Source organism: Pleurodeles waltl, chromosome 4_2, assembly GCF_031143425.1.
Source record: "Pleurodeles waltl isolate 20211129_DDA chromosome 4_2, aPleWal1.hap1.20221129, whole genome shotgun sequence".
Classification (NCBI taxonomy): Eukaryota; Metazoa; Chordata; class Amphibia; order Caudata; family Salamandridae; genus Pleurodeles; species Pleurodeles waltl.
In genome coordinates, this window is record NC_090443.1 from 861,677,458 (window position 1) to 861,705,107 (window position 27,650).

At 43.7% G+C, this 27,650-nt stretch overlaps 1 protein-coding gene across 2 annotated transcripts in view; it reads left to right on the forward strand.

Annotated features, from left to right (window-relative positions):
* USP24 (ubiquitin specific peptidase 24) overlaps window positions 1–27,650 on the forward strand; it is a 1,409,949-nt gene that overhangs the window by 127,329 nt on the left and 1,254,970 nt on the right. For both annotated transcript variants that reach the window (XM_069232604.1, XM_069232603.1), the window contains exons 9-12: window positions 833–907; window positions 9,856–10,014; window positions 11,477–11,591; window positions 22,006–22,109. In XM_069232604.1, the coding sequence (XP_069088705.1) occupies window positions 833–907; window positions 9,856–10,014; window positions 11,477–11,591; window positions 22,006–22,109 (453 nt within the window). The remainder of the gene's footprint in view (window positions 1–832; window positions 908–9,855; window positions 10,015–11,476; window positions 11,592–22,005; window positions 22,110–27,650) is intronic.

The window sequence follows — 27,650 nt, forward strand, 5'->3', positions numbered from 1 at the left end:
GAAAATCTTTCTTCCGCTCGTTTGACTTGTGGTTTAAACTTCTCTTTAATGGGAAAGTTGGATTACTGTCTTAAAAATGTATTTTTTTAACAAGTTTGTGCTTTTCTGCCTAAACCAAATGTGCCTTTCTGCCAGTGTTCATGGTCACATGACTGTGAATGACTCTCCTGTGGTGGGTTGTGTATTCCTTTCAAACATGGGGACAGAAGGACCTTGGATGTGAGGCAGGGTGTTCCCCTGCTAAACAGAATGGGTGGAGTGTTGTACTCAGCTGTGCCCACCCCTGTTTTGACTTCTAAGGCTGCTGGCCTTGCCGCTGATGAATGCAGCTCACACCTCTGCCTGCCCTTTGTTACCATAGCCCTTTGAAGGAAAGGGGAAGATTAGGTAAAGGGGTCAGCCCGCACCCACATGCTGGCACTGGTTATGAAAATTGCACCCTCAGAACCTGCACCAGAACACGCCTGGACCTATAGAAGATTAAGAAGAAGGGAATCCCTGTGTTCTAAAGAAGGAAGACTGGGCCTGCTTGCCTTGAACCACACACAAGGGCATCAATGTAATTTTAGCACGTTGAGTAGCGTCTACTAAGAAAGCTTGATGACACATTTCTACATACCTATAGCCATTATATGACTTTTAAAATTAACTGTAACAGGAATTTCTTAAAGGTATAAAGAATGTTGTAATATTTTCTTCCTTTTGGAATTACCTTTTTTGAGACTTAAGTTCTGCTTTTGTTCTGGAAATATTAGAGCCAGGAATTTATTGACTTTTTTTGTACATGCATTCTCCATTTATCAGATTCAGAAAGTAGTTCTCTCTTTTACAGCCCATGCTGGATCCAGTCATTCATAAAATGATTAAATATGTGCAGAATGTTGAAGAGAAAGATCTCAAAGACAAGGTAATTTATTTTGCAGTGGCATTTAGAACTTTGTCATAAATCATGTTTTGCCTTATTAGGTCACACACTTCATGGATGGAAAGTTAATATACATAACATCTCTAATTGGCAGATCTTACTGGAGGAAATTCCCCACACAGATAGATAGCTATTTAAATGTGTAGGTCTTAATGCCAGTTGATTAAATCTCAGATTGGACCAAATTAATATGTAACTAAAACTGAACAGCAGCTCATTTGTGAGCTACTGTTACTTGGGTTTGCTGGTCTGTAGGATAGTACCTTAGTTTACTGAGACCCTTCCTCTGGTCTACAAAACACTAAGAGATTAACTTTGCCCAGACATGCACGAATGAAGGGAATACCCAGGACCTATGTGTGTGTAAGGAGCAGTATGCCCACAGACGGTGATTTTGGTGGCTAATGTAATGCCTAGAAGCACTAAAATGTTACCAGTAGTCTGGCATGGGGCAGACTTTTTTTGGGGAGGAGGAGGGGGGGGGGGAGGGAGGGGGTTGCCTTAGAATTCTGTGCAGTGCCAGAGGTGTTCATCACTAGATTGAATTGAAGAGGAGTTGAAGTATAGATGTGGCAGTTGGACTGGGCACCTACAGAACCCATTCAGGACAGTGAAAAACTGTAGTTATTCCAGAAATGGCTTTGCAGAAATCACTGAGCCAACAGTAGGTCAGTGAGAAAAACGGATCTTTCTTTGATGATTTCAGGAGCTGACTGTTCATTTGTAGGGACTCCCTCATCTGTGTGAGTACATATATTATCCAGCCTATTTTCCCAACCTGGCTAAAAAAAATGTTACTGGAACCAGAGTCATTTAACTGGGGACACTTGGTAGGCAGCAATAATGTGTATGGTCATTTAATACAGATAATTACAGAAACACAATGTGAGGCCATGAGGCATTATAACTTAAGTCATTTGTATTCCAAGAAATGCATCTAGACATCTAGCAGGGGATGGAAGGTCCTCTACAGAGCGCTCGTTTTCTGTGGTTCTTGCTTTACTAGGTGGTTTTAGAAAAATGTTGGAGTTATTTAAGTATATGTTTGAGACTAACAAGACTTCACACTTAATCATTCTGCTTTGATCTGAGTTGGAAATTATTTTTCTAGGTCATTTGGTCTGTTTTATTAGATTTACACTGTCGATCTGTACATTCAAATATTACACCTACAGTTACCCTGACTTGTGAATTGGGTTGTCATTTACAGTGAACTAGGACATTTTCACTGTTCTTTCACATGTTTATGCTCATCTGTGTGCAAGTCCAGTCCTGCAGCTGGTGTGGTGCAAAGCAGTACAAAATGATGTCTTCATGTGTTTTATGGTACCATGGGATTCCCTTAATATCAACAGATGAATATATTTGAGGCAGGTGCTACCTCTGATCTTTTCCCGATCTTCACAGAACTTTAGTTTTCAAATCAATACTGTATAAATATACTGGCACATACATACATACATGTATACTTGTGTAGCTAGTCCTACTTGGGAAAATACACAACAAACTGAAATCATTTGATACTTGGAGAATTTCACATTGGAGATTTAGGCTGAATATTTAACCAAGTTAACTATTACGTTTTGAGTGGTATAGTACTGTCATCTTGACCCTGACGAATATAAACAAACTAAAGATGTGTAACATGTACTGGTTTGAGATACTACTGCCACATTTTATTTACTGGTATGATTTCTTTCTGTGCAATTTATTTTTGAAAACCAAAACACATTAAGAAGCATCAGGAGGCAGCTACAAATGTTTATTGTATTTTTCATTATTTTAAATAGTATTACATTTGGAACTTCATACTTGCATTAACTTATGCCGGTGCCACATTCAATCTCATTGATGTGCTGGTGACTTCATAAATATGATAAACATATAGCTTGTTGGTACAATTACATTTGCAGTGTGGAATGAGCAGCAAGTGGTCTTTTGCAGTTTAAGATACTAGTAAGAGAGAATATCAAACAACAGTGTTGTGGAGCATTACAGAATCAAACATATACACAATACCAAGTATCAGGTCTCTAGGCAATATCAGATGTTAATACTAAAGCACATACAGAAGTACAGTTTGGGATCTATTTACATTCACAAACAGGTAGTATACCAGATATATTTTTTTATGTAGATGTGAATGTGCAGTACCAAGCCAGTCATTTCAGCATGACTAACACAAAATTGCTACTACTGGCAACACATTTTCTCTCAAAAAGTAAGTTCTAGACTAAACAATTAACATTTGCGTCTTATAATACCAAAGTACAGTCTGAGTGTATTGGAACATCAGGCTCACAAGGTCTGTGTCTCTCTAGTCCACATTCTAATAGGAAGGGAGCGTGGTCCAAAACAAAATCGTACCTGTTAACTCACCCTGTGGATGTTCAGCCCACTGTCCGCGGTCAAGAGAAAACTGTTCAGCCTACTGTGTGCATGGTGTGCGGGGAAATAGCAAGAAAATTCTGTACCTGTCAGCATGAGTTCTTGCAATATATCAACTCCCTGCAGTCTGTACATAGTTTCCCACAACTTGGAGGTCATGTTGGGTTTGGTTCCCAACTTGGGCTGGTGCCTAGCCACAACGCTATCGAGAACACAACTGAAATCCCTCACCCAAGCAATGGGCATGACCATGTATGGTAAATGTTCAGCCTCCAGGGTGCAAAAAACGCACCATTGTCAGTATTGGGAGCGTAGATGTTAAGGAGGCACATCTCCACACCACCTAACCAACCATGCAATAGGACATGTCATCCCTCTATGACAGCTGCTGTATGACTAAGCTGTTGAAACGGGAACCCTGGCGCCACCCAGATGGAGACCCCCTGATGTAGGAGGTCAAGTACAGCTGCTCCCTCCACTTCTTTTGCAATTTCTCAGCTTTCCAGTCTGCCATGTGTCTCCTGTAACATTGCAGTGGGTATCCCCATGTCTGAAGTAGGTGTCCTATAGCGTTTTACAAAGGAGCTTAGATCCTCTCACATTCCACATGAGAAAATTAGTGGCACTACCCATCAGCAGTTGTCCAGGAACATGAGCTCAGTGGCTTCCCACGTCCCCCTAGCCCCCTGAAGCAGAGAACACTGTATGCTGCAATAAATAACAGCTTACAGAACAAATACAACTTCCCTCTCCTCCCCGGGTAAACACACTTAAACAAAACATGTCATCCCATTTGTAATAAACCCCAACCACTTAATGTGAATCAACTAAAACTTGTGGCTCCGTCCCAGATCTACCACTCCCTATTCAACATGTAGTATATCCCGAGGGTGGGATGTGAGCTGGGGCCTCCAGATAGCGTCCCGGGCCGCAGTCAACCTCTGACGTCCCAGTAGCTCTTACTCATTACACTTCACCACAACTCGCAGGGAAAAGGGAAATAGCACTCATGCAGTGGGGGAGAGTCAGGTGGGAATGGGTTGGAGGAACAATCTGGGTCTAGGAAGAGTCCCGGCCTGCAAAGTAGTCCCACCCCAAGTGTCCGAGTCCCTTTCGAAACAAATAATGTCTCTGTGCTGAAGCTTCTCAAATCAGACGCAGATTACATTACATATACAATCAAATTTCTTCTAGGCATACATCACTGGAAGAGGACACTGCACCAACCATGTCTCTCAGGTGGGCCCCCAGGAGGCCCGGATTACCTGTTCAAGTGCAACATCAATTCAAAGTGGATTCAATGTCCGGAATCGGCTTCTCCTATGCCAAATTTGAACAGCTCTTAGAGTCAGCCAAAGTGCCCTTTGCCTGTTCCTGTTACTGACTTTGTTGGTAAAGTAGCATATACTGGAGGCACATCGCCCTATACTTCTGCTTGACCCCACTGAAACTTTTTTGTTGGACAGTTTGTGTGTAGTTGGTGTCAGTTTTCTCTTGGCCACAGACGGTGCGCTGAACATCCACAGGGTGAGTTTCTGGCTTCCCAAGGTGAGAGCCAGCACTCTTGAGGACCAGAGACAAAAGCCTGCACTGGGTGGGGGTGTTATCACCTCACCCAGACAGGATTGACATTCCAAGGTGGAAAGCTTCAAAGTCCTAGCTGCTTTTGTAATGTGACCCAGGTCTCTTCAGATGGTGGAGATGACCGACCCCCCTGTTCTAACCACAATTAGGCAGATTAGGAGGTGTGCTTACTTCATGCCAGTTTCACCCCTAAGGTGGACGAGCTGAAGTGGACACCTCCATCTTGTTTGCAAAGAATTAGGGCATTAGGGTTAGAGTTATGCCCACTTCCCAGCGGAAGGGGTCATAGAAATGGTGTAGTCACCCTAAAGGTGGGTAGGCCATTGGCTACTGCCTGTCAATCCCTGTAATGCCCCTAAATTGAGTATTTAGGTGGCACCCCTGAACCCTAGCACTTAGACCTTGACGACCAAAGAAGCAAAGGACAAATATTTGAGTTACACCTGCAGAGGAGGAAAAGAAGCAGCAGCTGACTTGGAACCAGCCCTGCTGACCTCAACAGACTTGTCCCAAAAATACGTATCGTCCTGCAGCTGAGCCTCCAAAAAACCCGGGAGGACTGCCTGCCTTCCATAAAGACTCAAGACTCCCATGAGCTGCGGCTCTGCTTTGCAACAAAGTCTCAAGAAAGGACTCTGCAACCTCCGGAAAAGCAAAGACCCGATGTCCACAACCTGAGGTAAAGCCAACCAACGGTGCCAGCAAGGTTCCCCAGCTATCCAGAGTCTGAGTCCAGAGTGGTATCGCCCATTCTGGACTCCCCACAAGTTGCTTGCAGGCCCCCTCTCCTGCTGCATTGTGGTGAGAGAAAACCTGACACCTCCAGCAACCATTACACCTGTCGCCCCGGGCCCAATCTGAGGTGAGTCACTGGTGCCAGTGACGTCCTCAATCTCCCTTGAGGTTGAGTCCACCCTGGCTTCCCCCTTGCTGGACTCCCCAACGATGCCTGCTGCCTCAACACGCAGGACTCCCTGACCACGAGTGATCCCGTACAAAGAAACCCAACACCTCTGCATCCATCGGCCCTGGAGGAAAGGACCAAAGGTACACCTATGTCCCTGAGCACCCCAAGTCTACAACCTACCTGTTTGTTGTCCCCCAACTAGCTTCCTAGCCAGCAGCCTGTCTTCACGAGAACCAGACTCCCATAGGAATCCATTAGGCACCAAATGTCTTACTGCATCCCCGGCACCCGGCTGCCCCAGTGCTGCCCAGAGTAACCTACTGGTGTGGTTCTGATAAGTGCCCAGTACTCGCCTAAACTCCCTAAAATTGGGCTCATAAGTCAATTAACCCTGTGTTTGCTGAGCCTTGTTTTCCACAAGAGGTTAACAGTGGAAAAACTCTGAGAATTTTCAGTGTTGATTATTTGAAACTGAAAAGTATTTATGCTTGAAAAAGTACTTACAAGATTATGAGGTTCTTGGGTTTGAAAGTTATAAAAAGAAGTTTTATTTTTCTTATTTGGTCTTGGATTTAGTCTTTGAGAGTGTGTCTCATTTATTGTCTCTGTTAGTACAACAGATCCTTAGTACTACCCTCTGATAAGCCTAACAACTCGTCCACACTACTTCAAAATAGAGCATTAGTCCTATCTGCTTTCACCCCTGCAAAACAATTGGGGAGCAACTTGACTCTCTGCATGGTGTACTTCTTCTTAGCACACCATGTAGAGAGCCAGTTTCTTGTAGTCTGGACTATCCGGATTACATGGTTATCCTAGTTAGGATCGCTCCTTCACTGCACTCGTTGCAGAATTGCGTCTCGGTCTCTGTAGTTAAGGAGCTTTGCTGTGATGGTCCTTGGGGCACCCCCAGGTGGTGTTGGTGCTTGTTGGGGGCCAGCGATCTGTGGGCCCGCTCCATAACAAAGAATTGTGATAAACCAATGTGCGGGAGTTGTGCCCCTATCCAGTCCTCCAGAAACAGTTCTGGGTTAGAGCCTTCAGCCTTTTCGGAAAATCCCACAAATCTCAGATCACACCTACGAGATCTTCCTTTCTCATCTTCTGTTCTCATTTTCGGTTTTCAGTTCTGAGCTTTTAGTGTTGCTACGGTGGCGGTTAGCAATTTAATTTCCGTCCACTGCTCACAAACCATCCCCTCCATGACAATAGTACGCTCCCTCTATGTACGAACATCAGAGCTTAGTAGATTTACATCCAGGGCAATGCCTTCAATTTTCGCTTGCACTTCGGTGCTTGAGGCCTCAATGGCTGCCAGAATCTATTCTCCAGTTGGGCCCTGTGACAGGGTCTAATTGACTGGCAACTAGTTCTCCGCTGCCAGGACGCACTGTCAGCCAGAGGCCAGCAGCAGAAGGCAGGTAATTAGTTCGGCAATATAGAATATAGAAGCACATTATCAACCTCCCTCCTGGCCGGCGCAGTTCATCTCTTGTGCCTAGGGTCCCCTGCAGGTACTCAGAGGGCCAGGCACCCCCACAGTGCAAGACAGCTCCATCTGAAAGGTGAGTTCACCATTTGTGCTAGTTCTGTAAGGAGGAGCAGTCCACAGTGCACTTATATCAGGGGGCTCAATTAGCGATATCAGGGGGTCCAAAAGGGGAGTAACATATTCCAGATCGCCTCTCCCCCAGGCTGTTGTTGGGGTCCGGCTGAGGCTGTGGGGAGGACCTCCCCAGCAAAGGTTAGCAGTCTCTGCAGCAGTTGGAGTTCACAGGGGTTGCTTTTCACTCCCAACAGCGCCCCTGGATATTCTTATTGTCTGTCTGCTTTCCTTTTTTATTTGTGTTGGCTGTTCTTGTGTCTGGGTGGAGGGGAGCCTCTGTCTTCTTGGCTCCCCAGGCCAGCGCAACACCACAAGGCCCCGGCAGGCCTAGCAAATGCTTCAACAACTGATGAGCAGGTGGGGGAGGTTGGTGGGTGGACTAGGTGCCTTTTTTATGCCAAAGAGTGCCTTCATTGCAGCGCAATATGTTGCAGTACACATGATACGCAAAACCCTGTGTTATCTAATTTCTAGTTTTTTTCATTATTGCAAAAAACCTATTCAAGGACTGATTTTAATGTAGGGACACTGATCTGTGATTCAGTGTATATGTATTAAGGCGTCAGTGGATTGGATTGCTTTGTACTTGTGCATTTCACCATTGAAAGTTGAAAGGTCACGATTTAAAAGAATGAGTTACAGAGCCCGTTATGTAATTGTTTAATAGTTGCTTTTGTTGCTCACTCTGGTGTGACAGTCATTCACAAATGCCTAGGGGAAGGGAATTAAGCAACATATAAATATGTAAATTATTCTCATCTTTTTAAAGGTAGATTTCTTTTAATCTAGTGGTTAATGCCTTTTCTCATCCTGTTTTCCGAGTACTCCTCAGTGTGACAGGCGAGATTGACTGGTAAGGAATTAATGGCCTGATTACTGAAACAATTGTGTAAATGGTATGTATACTTCGTGGTTCAGTTGCATACATTTGCCATTGTTACTATTGCCCAAAATCCAAAAGCAATTGACATCAAACTCTATACAAGGGAAATATTGCCCACCCTAACTGAATTGTTTGAGTTTGAGTTGAGACCCACCCCCGAGATGTGCCTGCTGGGTCTTAAACCAGCTGCACTCTGCGGAAAAGTGAAGGGGCGCTTCCTGGACCTCACTCTGGCCCTTTATAAGAGACTAATCTCGAGGGGCTGGAAAGCCGCAGATCGCCCTCTGCTGACCGACTGGAAAAATGATATATCAACATGGTCTAGAGCTGAACTACAGGTCCTAAAAGCAGAAGAAGCCAGGAATATCCGCCAGGTTCTTATAGCTCCGGGGTGGGAGAATTTAATGACGAGCTGGGAGAGTATAACTAAGAGACTAGCAAGCCCAGTAAGAGAAACCAGTGAATCCCAATCCACGCCGAGAATGGAACCAAGCGATAGAAGCGCATAGGCAGGCACCCAAAACAGACCCAGCCCACACATAGCTTTCATTGAGAGTAAAGGTTTGAAGACAGATGGACCTCAGACCCCCAACCCACCGACAGACATGGCAAGCAGTGTGAGCGACCCGCCATCCCCACGATGCGCCGGCGCGCCCTGGGCTGACATTTCCCCCCACTCAAAAATGGATATGTCATAGTACCCTCAAGTCAACAACTACAAAAGCCATTCGCACAAAGCCGTATAGTTGGCCTCCTGGGGTCTGTTCTTTCTTTTTTCACCCCTTCCTCCTTTTCCCTACCCCCAATTAGCTAGCACCTAACCCTTTACACCATCCTCCCAAGTTACAAGGAAGAAGGGGTTTAAGTTTGTTTTTCGATTGTTGATTATGCAGAATAGTGACATGAAGAAAGGAAATGCGCTTGAACAAGTAAAAGAACACAGTTTGTTGACTAAAAAAAAAAAAAACAAGACTAACGTTAATAAAAAGATTAAACGATAAACGAAAAGTACAACATAGAATCAGGAACAAAAATGCATGTGAAATGAACAAGTATGTAACTGTATAACAGCAAAATGTTAATAAAAATATATTTAAAAAAAATTAAACTCTATACATATCATAGATTTCCCAATGTACTGGACTTGTTAAATGTGCAAAGAATCAATCATGCCTTCAAATGCCGCATTTATAAAGCTGTTTCAAGAAGGCTGTGTAAAATGCTATATTTGTGCAGATGTATTATGGTAAGTTGAATATCTCTGAACATTTTCCATTTAAATTCAAGTTTATTGACATGCATTCTTGTAAAGGATAATTTTGTTAACTTTGTTAGAAAGTGCTACAGATATAGTTACAATTCTGCTCATGTGCTGCATGATACCTTTATGTAGATTTGTAATTTCGTTTTTTTAGAAATGTTGACCCAGCTATTTGCAATTTTTACAGATACAAATCTGGATGCATACACACACACACACACACACACACACACACACACTGTTTCAAACATCTGTAATATTTTTCTTTGGTTTGGGGAAATGATCTTTACTATTTTCACAGAGGCTCGTTAGTATCCCAGAACTTTTGTCTGCCATTAAATTGCTGTGCATGCGCTTCCAACCTGAATTGGTAAATGTGGTGGATGATCTCCGACTGGATATTCTTTTGCGCATGTTGAAATCTCCACACTTCAGTGCGAAAATGAACTCCCTTAAAGAAGTAAGTTTGCATTTGTTTTTCCCCACAATTTAGTTTTAGATTGCAGTCTTCTGAATTTTCTTTAGTGCAGTTGTTTTTCATTTATTCATGCTCAGAAAACATTTTTTAACATTACAATATGCAGTATCACTGAAGTGGAAACATCTTACTATCAACAATATTCTAATAGTCTATTGCACCAGTATTAACAGAACTGTAGTGACAAGCAACTTACATCATTAATTTTAATGTTGTAGGAAGATTTCCATGGGGTGGGTGGAGCCATGGTTAAATACACTTAATTTAAAGGTGAGCTGTCATGTAGGAAATCGAATTTGTATACATTCAATTGTATTCCCACTGCATAACCAGTCATTTCAATGAAACAAGCAAATGTTGCCTACCTTTTACCAGTTAGTAGGACTAGTGGTACATACAAATGCCTGCAGGATGTATGTTTCTCTTACCTACTTGCTGGCTGTTTCATTGCTGTGAATCTCTTAATCGTGAAAGCAGGGTCGGATGACTGAGAGAAATGGTCCTGCCACCATAATCAATATTTTCTGCTGACCTGTTCATCAGACTCTTGCAGCTTCAAATTGCAAGGGGTTGCCTAAGTTTAAGTACCCACACTTACCTAAATAGATCAATTGCAATCCATATTTCCTTCTCGTATTAAAATAACAGTAGTGAGGTGAGGACATTTGTTTTATTGTGCCGGATGATGTGTGTTTTTATTCAGGCTTGGGAATGGCAATAACGTGTGTAGAGTAGAGTATGACACACATACCTTACCTTGTTGTTCTTCATAAGTGCTCGCCTTAGGACTACTCTCTAAACTAGGTAGACATTGAAAGGAATCCTCAGAGCAGTTACATAGTGAATTTATAGCTAAGTAAGAAATGCATACACTTCTTTAAAAAAGGTTTTCTCAAGATGATCAAATGGGCAGTTCATGTCAATGGTGCAAATTGCCTCTCATCTCACCAGTAACTCTCTATAGTGTGAGTGTTGTTCATATAATCACACCTTTGCTGACAGGGTTCAGTAAATACTTTCCTGCACTATGTAACACTAAGGGTAATACTGCAGTTAGGAAGTATGTTAAAAATGATGTTCGGAAAGAGGTTATAAGATAATGTGTTAGTAGTCCGTTTGACCATAACTGATAAGACTGCTTTTGCGTTTAAATTAAAAGTTGTTCGTTTTACCTTTGATCATAATCATTGACAGTTTTGCTTGGTTTTTCTTTGTAGTATATGGATTTGCCCATTTGAACTCCGTTGCATGTAGTTTTGATGTCTTTTACATCATAAAATGTTTTAAACTTTTAATAAAAAGGCATATGCTTCACTGCATGTTAGCAATAGTAGAGGCATATTGTAGGGTAAAATGGATATGGCATATGGAACAACTTATCTGCTTTGATGTATTGAAGTTGATTATTGTAAAACATTGAAACAATGAAATGTATTTTTGTTAGGTTACTAAATTAATAGAAGACAGCACTTTATCGAAGTCTGTGAAGAATGCAATTGATACAGACCGGTTATTAGACTGGCTTGTCGAAAATTCTGTTCTGTCGATAGCTTTAGAAGGTGAGTCATTTACTTTACATTGGTATGCTACCATTTTGTTTGACTTCAGTGATTTCATACTTGTTTATTTCCACATATGTTCTTTGTTCTTACCCTTCTTTATTTCACCTGCATTGTTTTTCTTTGGTTTCTAATTGTGTGTTTCATCTGATGGCTAGTTCTCCCTGCAGATTCTTCACCTTTTGAATATTGCTAGGCACCAAATTTGATCCAGAAATTTTGCTTAGGATAGATATTTTTGCCTGCAGAATCCTCACCTCAGAAGATTCCCCAGGTGCTCAACTATATCCAGAGACTTTTCTTCAGCAGTGCTCCAAAGTACCTTTCGGTAGCACTGTGAAACTATAAGTTGTCTCTTTTTGCCCCAGGGCTGATGGAGCAGAGCCACATGTAAACATCACCCATGCATGCTGATGTCTATTTCTATTTTATCTCGCCCTCCAACATGGATTTGGAGCATCACTACCAATTTTGTTGGCCTTCCAGCAACTTCTAAAAGTGAATTTCAATGTTTTAGGGAACAGTGTCCCCACACGAACTACAGGTTTCAAACCATGCTGCAACCTCAGAAAACAGATGTCGGTCACAGATGAGCACAAGGTGTCTTTCCTGTATGGGCTCAAGCCACGACTCAGTCTTGTGGTAAATGTGCCCCCATGCACCCGAAGGTGAACCAGGACTGTGAAGCATAGCTGTATGCCATCTAACACAAGAAGTTGCAGAGTTCATCAAATCTTGCTAGAAGTTGTTGGTGTGGGTTCAGTTCTGCTCCCGAGGCCGTTCAGTCAGTCAGCTTTGCACTCCCAGTTCCTCTAATAAGTCTGAATTTAAGTCCAAATGTAAACATAAAAAAGTGGAAGATGACTCCACCCCATCTTACTACTGTGAACCTAAAGTGAAGGCACAAAATTGTCATGGTATGAGGTGTTCACTCTTGAGGTCTCCGATTACATAGCCGATTACTCAACTGATCAGTGCTCCAAGGGTTTTTTGGCCCGTCTGCACCACCGCAGCAGATTGAAGTCTTTAATTAGGCCATTCTGCATATGTTTGATGCACTTCCAGTTCCATTTGAAATGACTTTGGGCCAGTTGGGTTTCCCCTGGCAGATCTATCCTCTGTAGCGACTGACTGCTTAAAATCATACAGGTTTTAAGAAAATGCCAGCTGCACCACAAGAGGATCTGATCCTCATCCTAATGTAGGACAAATAACTGACTTTAGGCTCAATCTTGACTGATGTCTTGCTAAGATTATAAAAGTCCAACCAGTCGTCACACATCCTGAGTCTCAACTGGTGCTTCTAACAGAGTACACATGCTAGCATTATCTTTTTGGCTCCGATTCAAAAGAGTCATCCCAGTATTGTGGGGATGATGGTGATGGGGGATGGCGTTCTCCCACTTAACTACACAGATGATGATTTCTACATGGATTTGCAGTAGGCTTAACACCTCTTCTGCAGCACCCCTTCCAAGGCAGGGCTTGACTTGCCACTTGGGCCATTAAGAAAAAGAAAGTGCCGCCTTTGCTGTGGTGGTCTGAATGGCACCTGAGGTTCTGGATTTATAGCTCAATTTAGTCGACCAAAACTAACATTCTGACAGAAATATTACAACCTGCTCCAGATACTTCTAAACCCTTGCACCTTTTAACGAAGCCCTCAAAGATACCTTGATAGTCACTTGGTCAAAGTCCTGTCCCTGCCCACTGGTACATAGGTAGGTGGCCATGAGTCACAGACCGGGTCTTGGTGATCCACATTTTATTACCATGCATCATACACCAGAGAGCCTTTTGGTTCCGGCCTCTGTCAGTTAAGTGAACCCCAGTTCATTCCCCACAATTCCTCCTGATAGGGAGGCCAAGAGTATTGAGACTTTTGGCAAGTGTGTGTTTTTCTCTGCCAGCCTGGTATTGCAGTCGCTTACTAATGTCTGCTTTCTTGGTCACTATACACATGGCCATCTGCTTTGCATCAGGCAATTCATCATAGATAAGACACAGCCAAAAAAAGTGATCAACACTGACCTTGAAACTACTGATTGCCTGGTGAAGGGAGTTGGCACCAGAGTTTTACTTTGTCGATACACATGGGTGGGCTCCCCAGGGTTTTCTGGTGAAATACAGGCCTCCCTCATGGATATGTTCTTTAATAGGTCTGACCCTGTCAGGTGCAACAGCAACCAAAGTGCTTTAGTCCGCCCTTAGTTATGCATGTCTTTCAGGTGGGGGGGCAGGATCCATTACTTCCTCCCCCTGTGGTGATCCATTACATCAGACAGATGAGTCTTACAAATCCTTCAGTACGGCTGTGCCCTGCTTTTTCTTTTTACCCCACCGAATATTACCCCCACATCAGAGCCAATTGCAGAAGAGCACCTGTCCATTCTGCGGTGCCGCTCCTCATGGGGGCTATGGAGAAGATACTGTAATCAGAAAGAGGTGAGATTTGTTAGTCTCGCTATTTCCATATGCTGAGGAAGGAGGGGGATCAGGCTTATTTTGGCCAGTTGGCCTCAGAATGCCTACTTGCGGAAGAACAAATTCATATGCTAATGCTGACCCAGATCTTGCCTGCCCTGGACTGGGGCGGCGGGATGCTGTCCTTGGACATGCAGAACGCATAGTTTCATATATCCTTGAAGCAGTTCCTCAGACCTTAACTGCAGTTGAATTTTACACCAGGAGGGTTTTCCACTTGCTTTGCTCCCTTTTGCCTAATTAGTGCACCTCTGGTGTTTATGAAAGGGATAGCAGTGGTGGCTGCCCACCTACGAAGGTTAGGTTTACCAGTTTTCACCTTCAAAGACTGACTGTTGAAAACTGTCTCGGCTCAGTCAGTCGTAGACCAGCTCCAGACGATAGTGAACTGCCTGACATTATTGGGATTCTCTATCAGTGAGACAAAGTTGCAACTGACTCCTCTGCACAGGGTTCAATTAATTGGAGCTATCCAGGACACAGTGCAGTTCGGGGCCTTACTGGCATCTTGACGAGTCCAGGAGACTTTAGCTATGAAGCCGACGTTCAGCCTTGGTCCTGGTTCTTAGTGAGAGCAGTTCTGACGCATTTTGACCTTTTAACTTCCTGCATCTTCACTGTCAGGTGCACTAGGTGGCACATGCAGGCACTGCAATGGAATCTTTTGACACATGTTCTCTCCCAAACCATTATACCGACGTGCAACCTTAATTTGGTGTTGATGTTTCTCATGTGAACGCCCTTCAAGATGATGCATAGTTGTTTCCTGACTTTGAAGCCTATCTACCTCATTGTAGTTATGCCAGCACGTCTCATGAGTAAACTCCAGGTACTTTCAGTGCAAGTGCCTACACCACCTTTTCCTAGACAAGTTGGTGTTAAGGATTCGTGTGACATGTTTGCCCTAAGTCCAGATTCCCTTTCCCGTTGGGCAGTTCATCGCTTTATCAGCATTGGTTTCCTCTTTTTCACCCCTCAAAAGTGGAGAAGAAGCTCCATTGGCTAGATCCCAAAAGGGCATTAAACCTTTGTAGTGATTGTGCCAAGAAAAATTAGTGTGTGGATGATCACCCTTTTTCTCTGGGCCAAAGAAAGGGAAGGCTGTGCAGAAGAGAACTGTGTTGAGTTGCATAGACCAGTGCATCAAGATCTGCTGCACAGTACCCAAACATCAGCCCATGGAAGGTCTGAGAGTTCATCCTATCCGGGCTAAGGATGCAATGTCCACAATGGTTCATGGAGTCCCTGTCTTTGACATCTGCTTGGCTGTGACAGGGCATAATTGCATACTTTCACAAAACAGTACTCCCTTGATAGAAAGGTCAGTTGAGAAGGGCAACTTGTTTACTCGGTCCTACATGTCTCTTTTTGGTCTCTGTGAATTCCACATATCCTCCATGTAGGCAGGTAGTGGTTTTGTGTCTGTCTGAAGGTGAGAAATTATTCAGAACAGAACACCTTCAGTGACCCCCTTTCTGGTGGATAGTTCACCTGTAGATTTCTCATTGTCTTTGTGACTCCTGTTTTGTGGACAGGCCTCTTTTTAACATCTGAAAAGGTCCTATGTAAAGAGTCGGCACACTAGTACCAAGAATTGTTCATGATCTCCATCTGATGGCTTGGAAATGTTTAAAAAAAAAAGACAAAAAACTGACAGCACAAAGCAATGGTGCTAATATGCGGCTCCTCTTTGTCACTTTTAGTGTGGTTTAGAGCCAGTGGAGAGCCATGTGGCAGCACTAGCTGCACACAGGAGTTCTGCTGGAGAAATGTTTCTACTTTCATTCTGGTACCTAGAGCGTGTTTTAGGGTGACAAATGTGTGGTTAGATAGATTATCCACCAGAAAGAGCTGACCAAAAGTAAGCAGCTTGTTCAATAGCTCTCCTTTACTGGTAGGTGATACTGGTTCCATCTCAGTGCTAGTTGCATTATGGATATGACATCAGTGGAGCCATCTTGGTTCCCTGATGTCAGTTTCCTTTTTTCATTTTCTTCAATGTGAATCTGGAGCTGCTGTAAGTGATTCCCCCCCCCCCCACACACACACACACACACACAAAATGTGCTCTTACAGTGCTTAAAAATGGGCTTTAAGCCTTCTGCTCATGCCATGAACAAATTTCTATTCCAGACATCCACAGAACTCCAAGTGCGGCCTCATGAATACTAAGACAAATGAGATTTAGACAAAAAAATTATGGTACACATATGATGAGCGCTGGGCTCTTCTCCTTGCTCAAAATCTTTCAAATGGGGGTAAAAAAGGAAACACATGAAGAGACAAAATAACTACTCCTCTCCCAGATGTTGCTACATCCCTTGGATTGGTCCCCCTCAGTGTTTTCCACCTGCGGTTTAGCCAGCCTCTGGGCCAGAGCTGGTGGGTATCATTCTAGTGGAAGAGCCCTTGCTCAAGGTTCCTGCCTCAGTCCTTTTGATCTCTCCAGTACCTTTCCTGGCTCAGATGTCGGTGCCATTACTGACTTCCCTGGAACTTTTAGAGCACTTCCAGTATGCTACCAGTACATTGTTGGAAACATTGTGGTTCCCTGTGGTGTGTCTGTAGGCCTCATGGATACATTAGGGCCCCCAATTATGATACTTCAGGCAGAGTTCTCTGAGGCATCAGTCGCCCCAGTACCATGCTTGAAGATGCCTTCTTGGTGCTGCCTGCGTGCCTTCTACTCTGCTGTAATGTAATCTATATTATACATACTTTTTTTTTTTTTTTTGTCAGCCCGCTTCATCCATTCGTTTTTTCCACTGGTAATTCAGTTTTTGTTTCCACCCACCCCAGCCTACCGAAAGGGGCAATGGATCATTTGCACTTCAGCCATTGGCTCCCGTGACTATAAGCAATGATTCTGTTTGTGCACACTGTGTGATTTCTCTGTAAAAGAAGTCCCCTTCAATGTGAAGGCTACTGGACAAATGTGCCCTTAAAAATAATAAATAAATTAAAAAAAATACATACATATGTAGTTTTATTTATTACGGGCTTTGTTTTGCTAATAACTTTGGTGCTTTTCGATGAATCTTCACAAAATTTCCAAAACTAGTACACCGCTAACCTCAACTGCTGTCTTGAAATTTTCATGGTGGTTCATTAAGCGGGCCAAGAAAAAAGGGGAGTGGGGTCCACGGAGGTTCCAAAATGCGTTTTTCCACATATAATTTCCCACAGGGGTTTTAAACATGACTGCAGCCCAAACTGCTAGATGGAATCACACCACATTTGGCAGAAAGCTAGAAGTTGGTCCAGAAAGCGTGCTTTTCGTCATTTGGTGTAAATCTGTTTAGCAGTTTCAGAGATATTTAAAGTTTTTACAAAAGTATAGATAACTAGAGATGAGGATCAGACAGTCCCATGCTGATATCTGATTGGCTGCCAGCAGGTCAGTCAGGAAGTGTTGGCAGCCATTTTGGGACCCTGACTCAGCTGAATCCCCCCCCCCCCCAAAAAAGGTTACAAATAAAGAAAAAGAGGCAGGGTAGGAATTCTGTGACCCCCCCCCAAGCCTGCTGCTGGGGTCCCCAAGGATGCCACAAGCATTTTTTTAAGAATGTTTACTGCATAGTCGCAGCGGATCCCAGCAATTTGTTTTCTTTTATTTATTTAAAAAAGAGATGTCTCCTGTGCTTGTTTAAAGACCAGACCCTGTGGCCAACCGGTGCCATGCTTGATGAGGGTTGGATTAAAGTAAGTTAATTTAATATTACTTAAAGTTAAAAAAAAATAAAAAAAAGCTTAGAAATTCTGTTTAAAAAACCAACGCTTACAGGGATGTTATAGTTAGATTCAGATTTTACATGCACAAAACCATAGAAATTCAACAGTTATACTTATCTCAAGACACTGTAACTCAGGCTCTGAGTTAAGTACAACTCGTGACCTCACCGTGCATTTCAGTTTACCCACGTACTACATCAGTAATGACATCTTGTATGACATAATTTGGAATACAACTCTAACATTTGTAATAAAATTACTGATGAGAAAACTGTGGATGGCAGGGGTGCAGGTTATAGTTACCCTAGAGCATGAGTTAGTGTTTTGAGATGAGTTTAACTGTTGAATTTTTATGTTCTTGTGTGTGTAAAATCTGAACCTAACTATAACGTCCCTCTACAAGACCTAATTCATTTGTTTTTTGTTTTTGGAGGGGCTCGGCAGCTCCACACAAACCTCTTGCTACTGCTTGTTTGAGTCGTACATAGTCTTACATAGTAACAATCAAGATATTAAGAACGTATAACATCAGTGCTTTTCTGTTGTGATCGTAAAACCATGCCTACCATATGAAAAGGTGACAATAGGTTGTATTTTTTCCATGATTCTAATTTGCTATAATGGAAAGAAGAAATTGGTATTTTGACAACAAAACAGGCTGTAGTGCCAACTTTCTCTGTGTTATATATAGGCTGCTTCTGCAGGGCACCATTGAAGCTCTTTCTCATAATGCATGATCTGAGGGCCCACCATCTATCAAATCAAATCATTAATATTTATAAAGCGCGCTACTCACCCGTGTGGGTCTCAAGGCGCTAGGGGAAAAGGGGGGGGAGCTACTGCTGCTCGAAGAGCCAGGTTTTTAGGAGTCTCCGGAATGCGGAGTGGTCCTGGGTGGTCCTGAGGCTGGTGGGGAGGGAGTTCCAGGTCTTGGCTGCCAGGAAGGAGAAGGACCTCCCACCCGCCGTGGATGCGAGGGACGGCAGTGAGCGCGAGGCCCGAGGAACGGAGGAGACGGGTGGGGGTGTAGAAGCTGAGGCGACGGTTGAGGTAATCCGGTCCCTTGTTGTGGAGGGCTTTGTGTGCGTGGGTGAGAAGTCGGAAGGTGATCCTTTTGCTGACTGGGAGCCAATGCAGGTGTCTCAGATGTGCGGAGATGTGGCTGTTGCGGGGTACGTCGAGGATGAGGCGGGCCGAGGCGTTTTGAATACGTTGCAGGCGTTTTTAGAGCTTGGCGGTGGTCCCAGCATAGAAGGTGTTGCCGTAGTCCAGGCGGCTCGTGACGAGGGCGTGGGTCACGGTTTTTCTAGTGTCGGCGGGGATCCAGCGGAAGATCTTGCGGAGCATGCGGAGGGTGAGGAAGCAGGCGGAGGACACGGCGTTGACTTGCTTGGTCATGGTGAGAAGAGGGTCCAAGATGAAGCCGAGGTTGCGGGCGTGGTTTGCGGGGGTCGGTGCGGTGCCGAGGGCCGTGGGCCACCAGGAGTCGTCCCAAGCGGACGGGGTGTTGCCGAGGATGAGGACTTCCGTTTTGTCAGAGTTCAGCTTTAGGCGGCTGAGCCTCATCCAATCTGCGACGTCCTTCATGCCCTCTTGTAGGGCATGAAATGTATGCAGACGAGTGACACATACCGTTGGGCACTGTAGAAGTGACCTTCCCACCAAGAGCACTCGTGTGGGAGCTATTGATGGGGAGTTCATGTTGAGCCTGTTGTAGCAGGGAATCCCTTTGGTCCTGGAATCAAAGGGATAATTTTTTTTTTTTTCTCCCCTCCCTTTTCAGGCTGGACTACTGGGGCAGCGGGCCTACAGCAACACAGTTGCTGGAGGACCGTTTATTTTTTCTTCATAGTGACCAGTGCACATGGCATACTGACGTCATTCAATAGGAATTGAAACTGAAATGAGCCCTTCAGCTCATTTGACTTTCAAATGCATTATTGCTTTGAGGCGTATTTGAGCGCCACAACCACTCATTTTGATGGGGGAGGTATTATTGAAAAAGGGATAATCTCCTTTCCAAAGGTATCTCTCCCTAAGGGATCACTGACCATCGAAGGTTGATTCCAAAAGCAGAAATCCTCACCACTGACACCTGGGATTATTTATTTTTTGCCGAGGGGACTCCCTTGGGCCTTTACTCTCCCCTCACCCCCCCCCCCTCCATCCAATTCCATGGACAGACTAAATATTTGGAGAGGAGTGGATAGGGGAGTTTACCCCCAGTATGCCCCCATGGGGCCAAAAGCCCACAAGCCCCCAGGAAATTATAATTAAAACAATTAAGGCGGTGGTAATGGTCCACCCTGGCATAGGGTCATGCACCATTCCCAGAAGGGGGCAATAGTTTGTCTGCCCCCATGCACAATAGTCTTTCTGACCTGCTCCTCACCCCACCATCCCTGTTGCTGAAATCAAGTTGCAATAACTATTGCTTGCTATTCGTTCTTCTTTTCTTTTGTTACTGTGTGAAGCACCCCAGCATCATCCTGTCTTAGTTTGTCTTTAATTAAAATAGAAACCAATAGGACAGCCCTAAATATGCATAGAGTCTCAATTATCCTACTCCTGAGTAATGTATTCGACATGGCTTAGTTTTGCCTGCATTTTGTCGTCTAATTATTCCAGGTCCCTCTAGTAGTTCAGTTTTATTTGTCGTTCTTTTCAGCAGGATGCGAAGCTTGTGAATGATCTCACCATTCTGCCTCCTAGTCACGTTCTTTAACGTCTACACCTCTGTCTCCTCCCTGTTGCCCATTCTATCCAGTCTTCTTCCTCCCATTCTATGCTTTCCGTTGTGTTGTCTTTTTTCTTTTTTTACCCTGTATGCCCTTTCACCCCCAGTTGATTTACTCCCATTCATATTTTTGTCATCTTTTAGGTTTGAATGCTTGCCTTTTAAAATTCGCTTGATTTCATTAGTGAAAGGCATGCATATGTCATGCTTTTTCTGGTGTTTAGCCTTCCACAAGAGCACCGGCCAACTACTGAAAACATAAGAGTCTCCATGTTTTCCGTATGGTGTCTGGACTACTTTTTCTCTTTTTTTCATACGCAGCAGGATTTCGCTGGTCAGTAATTGAGCATTTTTCATGACTACCAGTTTAATAATATTGTTTATCCGAGCGCTCCTTCGCAAATTCAAGGTTTTACACAGCTCAATTGCGCTCATTTTTTTTTTTGTTACTAATCAAAGGCGAAGCCAGACCGATCTTTTTATTCTGATTAGTCACCTTCACGCTCATGACGTGGCACTGTAAATCGGCTCCCTTATGTGAAATTTGTATTACGTTTTATTTTCAGTTTGTGGCAAGAAAAGTCTGGTTAGGAGTTTACAACGCTAATATCTCTAAATCGAGCAAACGCAAGACCCATTGCATTGGAAATGCTTGTTTGATTTACATGACTTATTTTCTTAAACTAGGGTTTGCGAAACGTGTGTCCAACAAGCTCAGAGCTGCAGACAGTGGGACTTTACCATGCTGAACTGTTGTATAGCATTAAAAAAAAACAGCGAAAACAGCGATGGTATGTCACCTCACTAATTCTCCTTTAGTGAGTGGTGACATTTCAGAGATCGAGCTTGGTCATTGCTTCAAAGGGTACAAACAACATATACTCTATTTCTGGGGCAGGAACCCTCTCATTGCACACAATTGTTCACCACATAGGGCATCTTCCATTTTCACTATACTGTCATTCATTCACCCACATGACCACAGACATGCATACCAATATTTAGAGAAGTTAAAGTCACTCCTATTGACTTTTCTTGTGCTTGTTTTATTCTGTTCTTGTTTGTAATTCACTTGTCATGTTTTCTCTTACTCTTTTAATTCATATTCAGGTTCATTTACTAATTTAATGATTTGGTTCTGGTTTCTCTTTTCTGTTTTATTTACATTCTCCTCTTTCTATATTTCTTGAATGTCCTCTAGTTGAAGTTTAAAAAGGAAAATGTTTCTCCTCCTGACCTTCGTTTATGAAAGTACAATTAGATTACCTAAATGCCAGGTGCACAATGTTAAATGTGATAACATACAGTGTCCTTTGTTAAATGTTCCTGATCTGAGTTATGGTTCTTCATCTCCATTCCCCTGCCCTCGATTTCACCTTTAAGCACTGCATGATTGTATTTACTTTTTTAATAGTTCTTGCAAGGAAACTGACTCTCTACTTTGAATTTCTTTTTCTATAGGTAACATAGACCAAGCTCAGTACTGTGATCGGATAAAAGGAATTATTGAACTATTGGGCAGTAAATTATCTTTAGATGAGCTGTCTAAAATATGGAGAATACAAGTATGTTTTTGGATTTTAATTTAGCATGTTGATCATATTTAGAACATTGCGTAGTATGTATAATTGCATCTCACATGTACTGTACTCAAACTTCAGAGTAACCACTCATGCATGGATAAGGATAGCTTTTTCTACAGTGTATTACTTTTTGAGACACTATTCGGTATTTACACTTGAATCTTTAGTAGAGGCCTTAGCCACACTTCATTGGTGAAGTCTGTTGACAGTGTGTTTATTCCAGTTGTTGACAGTGAATCTGTTTCAGAAATAATTTGACTTCACAAGCATGTATTGTGTCCTTCTGAGCTTTCTTTGCCTCAGATTTTTGTATGCGTTTTCTTTCCAGTTTGATTTTCAGTGTAATGTATTGATTCTTATTTTCCTTGTTATCCTTGCATTTAAAGTTTACCACATTTCTTATCATTGTAAATTTAACTGATGTTTTTGTTTATAATTCATTCACCAATGTCAAGTAGAGGGGCCTCCTTTGCAATGGCGATGGAGCGTCCCCCGACTGGCTGATCGTTTTATTTGTCTGCTTCTGGCACAGCCAGCAAGGAGGGGCGGGCTGGGCCTGGGAGAGTGTATCTAAGTGCGCATGTGTGTTTGGCAGGACGTCTGAGTCCGGCTAAGTACACATGTGCACTTAGGTTTCTCCAGCCTGGCTGTGTATACAGCCAGGCTGGAGAAACTGCGCAGACCCCAGGGCTGTGTCTGAGCAGCAATCTCTGTCTCTCACACCAATCCTGGCGCTGCTTTCATGCAAGGGTTTGTATGAAAGCACCACCAGGATTTCTGGGGAGCCTGTGCTGGTGTCCAAGTAGTGAAGAGGAGCGCGAGGCGGCAGGGACAGAGGCAAGACAAGTTTTTTTTTTTTTTTTTTACATATATATTTACCTTGTCTCTGGCGACCCCCCCTAACCCCCCACCCCCCTCCTCAACCCACAACCTTTGAGTTACACAGCGGCCACCACTGTTCACAAACTAGATATTCAGTACAATAAAATGTAAATCACCAAGCCCTGTGTGTGTGTGTCACTGTGAACCCCAGAGCAATCCTGTTGTCATTACAGTTTAACCTATATACAGGGCTACTAGAGAATCTGATTGTCTGCATGTTTTTTTTTTTTCCCTGTGCATTAACGTATAGACAACAACCAGCTTTGCCTTGGGATTCCTGCTATCACAATATTTAAGATGCTGAGATAGGGACTTTATGGGTCTGAGTAGCATGACAATTGACAAATAATATTTTTAAACTTGTTACCCAGAAAACCAAATATTCAATGGCCAGTGTGGCTGTAGGTACACATGCTCTGCATACTCCTTCCATCTAATGTTGGATCCGGATTGGATAAAGTTGTTTTTCTTCGAAGAAGTGTTTAAAGTTACGAGATCGAGTAACTCCTCTCAGTGATACTGTGCATGGGCATCGACCCCTTTCTTAGATTGTTTTCTCTCCACCGTCGGGTTCGGACGTGTGTGCCTCCACATAAGTCTATCAGCTCTCTTCAGTTAGGCACGTTCAAACCTTTTCTTTCCTTTATCAACGGTCTGTGCTTCTTCCATATTAGCTCTCTCATTGTTCCATCGGTTCTGACACTGACGGACCGCCCTTTGCTACTCGGGCCTACCTTACACGTGGCTTTGGCACCTACGGGAATGATACCCTGATGGAAAGCCAAGTTCCCACACACTGACCAACACCTAGTGAGCAACCTCTGGCTTTCTCCTGACCATTACGAGGCCGACTGCAACGCTTGCAGGTCGTTCCTATCAAAAAGACGCTTTGGGCCCAACACACATGTAGGCTGGAAATGACCCAGAAAACGGCAGACAACACCCAGGCCATCCTTGGAGAGGGGCATGCTCAGGAGGAGGAAGCCCTTTCCATCCAGGACAACTTTGAATCGGACATCTAATTCAACATTGAAAGCCACGGGGTGACCTCTGCTCAGTATGTGAGTACTGTGGCCTCTGCTGTCCCACATACATCCTCCAAAAATACATTCCAGCCTGTCCTTGAGATCACTGGTCCGCCACTGCCATCCAGCCATGATTGACACTGTAAATCTACTTCAGCCTGCCCTGACTACTGGCTCGGCACCGAATGTGGCCCTAAAGGCCAAAGCTGCCTCGTTGGCGTCGACCTCTACAGCTTTGAATCAAGAGATTGTTTCAGTATCGATCTGGACCTCTGGACCGATCTGACAGCCACAAGCCTATGAAAGCCTCGGAGCTTAAACAGTCAGAAGCCAGTGGCTCGGACCAGTCTTCAATGAGCCGATCTCAAGTCGAGCCCATACTGGAGAAAACGGATGCTTGTCAGTGCAGGCTCCAGATACAGGAGGGCACAGGTGGTCTTTACATCAGTGCACAGGTACCACCAAATCCATTGTGTCAACAACAGTCCATAAACGGGCTAATAGTTGTGCCACTGGGGACTCTCCTCCCCCTGAGAAGGAGAGTAAATGCAGTAATGCCGCTGGGAAAAGGGTAGCGGCCCAGGCTGCAAAACATTGGCAGATAGCCAACTCCCAGGCCTTTTGGGCCTGGTATGACCTGACCTGACCAATTGGGATGAAATGGAAGCACCCTTGCGGTTTCTTCCAGAGGAGCATCGATAAAGGGGTCAACAGATTGTTTCAGAAGGTCAGACTATCTCGAACAACTATTAGGTGCACCCTTGACGCCGCAGCACACAGCATCAACACCAGTGTCCTTTTGAGGCGGCATGCTTGGCGGCTTTGTTGCAGTTTCAACCCTGAAGTCCAGAAGGCAGTGCCCAACATGCCCTTTAATAACTAGCATCTCTTTGGGCCACAGGTTGACACATTGGTCATGCTAAAAAAGGACATCGACCCATTGGTGCCCTTCAGACCACTTCACAAAGGGTTTCCTTTTGCCACCCTGGGTATAGCGGCTCATATAAGTTGTCCACCTCAGAGGCATCTACCTCACATCCGGAATAGCCTCAGTACACCTACACAAGAGGCTTCTCATAAATGGAGAGGGAAACAGCACCGCTCAACGTGGCTCCACCTCCACTTCCAAACAGTGACTACCTCCACCTTCCCCTGATCTTTTAACACCTGTCGGGCGAAGACTTCAGCAGTTTTGTTCCTTCTGGGACACCATTACCACAGACCAATGGTTTCTTGCCATTATCCAACATGGTTATTGTCTGGAACTCAACTCCGCTCAATATTCCTTCTCACACTCAGACTATCTAAGGAGTACTTAACACTTCTCAAACAAGAAGTTCAGGCCCTTCTTCTCAAAGCAGCAATGAGCCTGTTCCACCACCACATCAAGGTTCAGGGGTTTATCCCCTATATTTCCTGACTCCCAAAAAGGACGGTTCCCTCAGGCCCATTCTCGACCTCGGGCCTCTCAACAAATACATTCTTTCAGAACACTTCCACATGGTTACCCTTCAGGATGTCATCCCTCTTCTACAGCAAGGTGACTTTGACCGCTCTAGGTTTAAAGGGAGCCTGTTAGAAATTGAGTCTCTATTTGGCAGAGGTATGCACCCTGTCCAAGTAGGGACCACAGTCCTAGTCAGGGTAAGTCGCACACAAACTAAATTATCCTGTGTTCATCCTTTGGCAGCTCGGCACGGAGCAGGCAGGCTTAACTTAGAAGGCAATGTGTAAAGTATTTGTGCAATAATTCATACAGTCACAAAGCAGAAACACTACAAAAAGTACTCCACACCAGTGTAGAAAAATAGATAATATGTATCTGAATAAAAAAAGATCAAAACAAGTAGCAATATCCCTTTTTAAAGGTTTGAATGAGTCTCAATCATTAAAAATCAGTGGTTGTATCCTTGTAATACACAGTACCTGGGTTTGTTATTTGCTCCACTTCCAAAAAGAAAATCTAGCCTACACTTCCGTTCAACTACATTTTTCAGCTATAGCTGCATATCTACAGAGCAGACAGTATAATCCCCTTTTTCAGAATCCTACTCATTAAGTCTTTCATGGAAGGTCTTAAATGTGTAATTCCACTTAGAGTACCCCTGAACCATCGTGGAACCTTAACCAGACTCCTGTGTCTCCCTTTTGAACCTCTCCATTTATGTCAACTTCAATTCCTGTCCTGGAAAGTGGCTTTCTTAGTCGCCATCACTTCACTCAGGCATGTTAGCAAGCTCCAGGCACTAACCTTGGAAGAGCCTTTCTTCCAGATTCATAGGGATAAAGTAGTCCTTCGCACTAAACCTAAATTTCTACCCAAAGTGGTTTCTCAGTTTCACATAAACCAAGTTCATTGAACTACCTGTCTTCTTCCCGCAACCTTACAAATCTTTGTGGCTTTTTCTCCACCACCAAAGGCAACTCCATATCCAAATCAGGCATAGCCAGAAGGATAGTCAAGTGCATATAGAGTTGCTATGCTGAGGTCAGGAGACCTTTGCCCATTTCTCCCAGAGCTCACCCTACCAGAAAAAAGAGTGCTACTATGACTTTCCTTGGTAACATTCCCATAGCTGACATCTGCAAGGCAACTACTTGGTTTACACCAGACGCATTCACAAAACACTACTGTGTGGATGTCCTAGCACGTCAACAAGCTAACGTAGGTCAAGCAGTACACTTTTTGAGTCAACTGCAACTCCTACAGGCTACATGACTCAAAACCCTTCTTCTGAGAAAAACAACTTGCACCACTCCGCACCCAACATTAGATGGCAGATGTATGCAGGGCATGTGAATCTACAGCACTACAAGGCCCGAACAGATGCTTTCAGGGTAAGTAACATAATCCTTCTGTTGAATATGTTTTATTTAGTTGTAAGTGAAAGTGCTGGCACTGATGACTTTGGCCTACAATTTCCATGTTTGAAAAATCACGTTTTAGGTTTACTATCCAACTCATCCATTAAACATCTTGTTAAAAAAACTGACTAAACTTATCAGTTCTCATTTTCATACTTTAAAGGTAGCTAAGCTAATAACAGTTCCTTCTGATTTCCAACTCTTGGTGCCTTTTAATGACTAACAAATATATTTAGCTGGCCTCCAAAACCCCAGTCTTGAGGACTGTTCTCATGAAAAAGTTTGGCACTGGTTAAATGCACCCTGGCTTACTTCTGCAGTGGTCGTCCCCTGTTAGTGTTTTGTCCCTGACTCAGTTAATAGAACTCAGCAAAACACTTTATATCCCTTAGACTGTAAAACTTTGTGCTCAGTGTTTCAGTACCACTTCACTATCCTCTTCCCATCTTAGCATCTGGGGCCTCTGTTAAAGCTGAGTGTAACATGTCTGGCCTCTTGAGGACATAGGTGGTTGTGATGGATTCTCAAGTGTGCTGCTTCCTTTTCCTTTGTATGGTTTCCTGCTACACAGCTTGTGCCCTGTAGGCTGACAAACTTTAAAGTGCCAGATGTACTTTCCGTTTAAGTTATAGAATGTGCTAATTTGAATTTGTGCACTTTGTTCAGTTTCCTGATCTTAACTCTTAATCTTTGGGGTGCTTTTTCCCCTTGGAACCTTGTCTCTGCTCCTATGGAAGTTCTGGCATGAGTA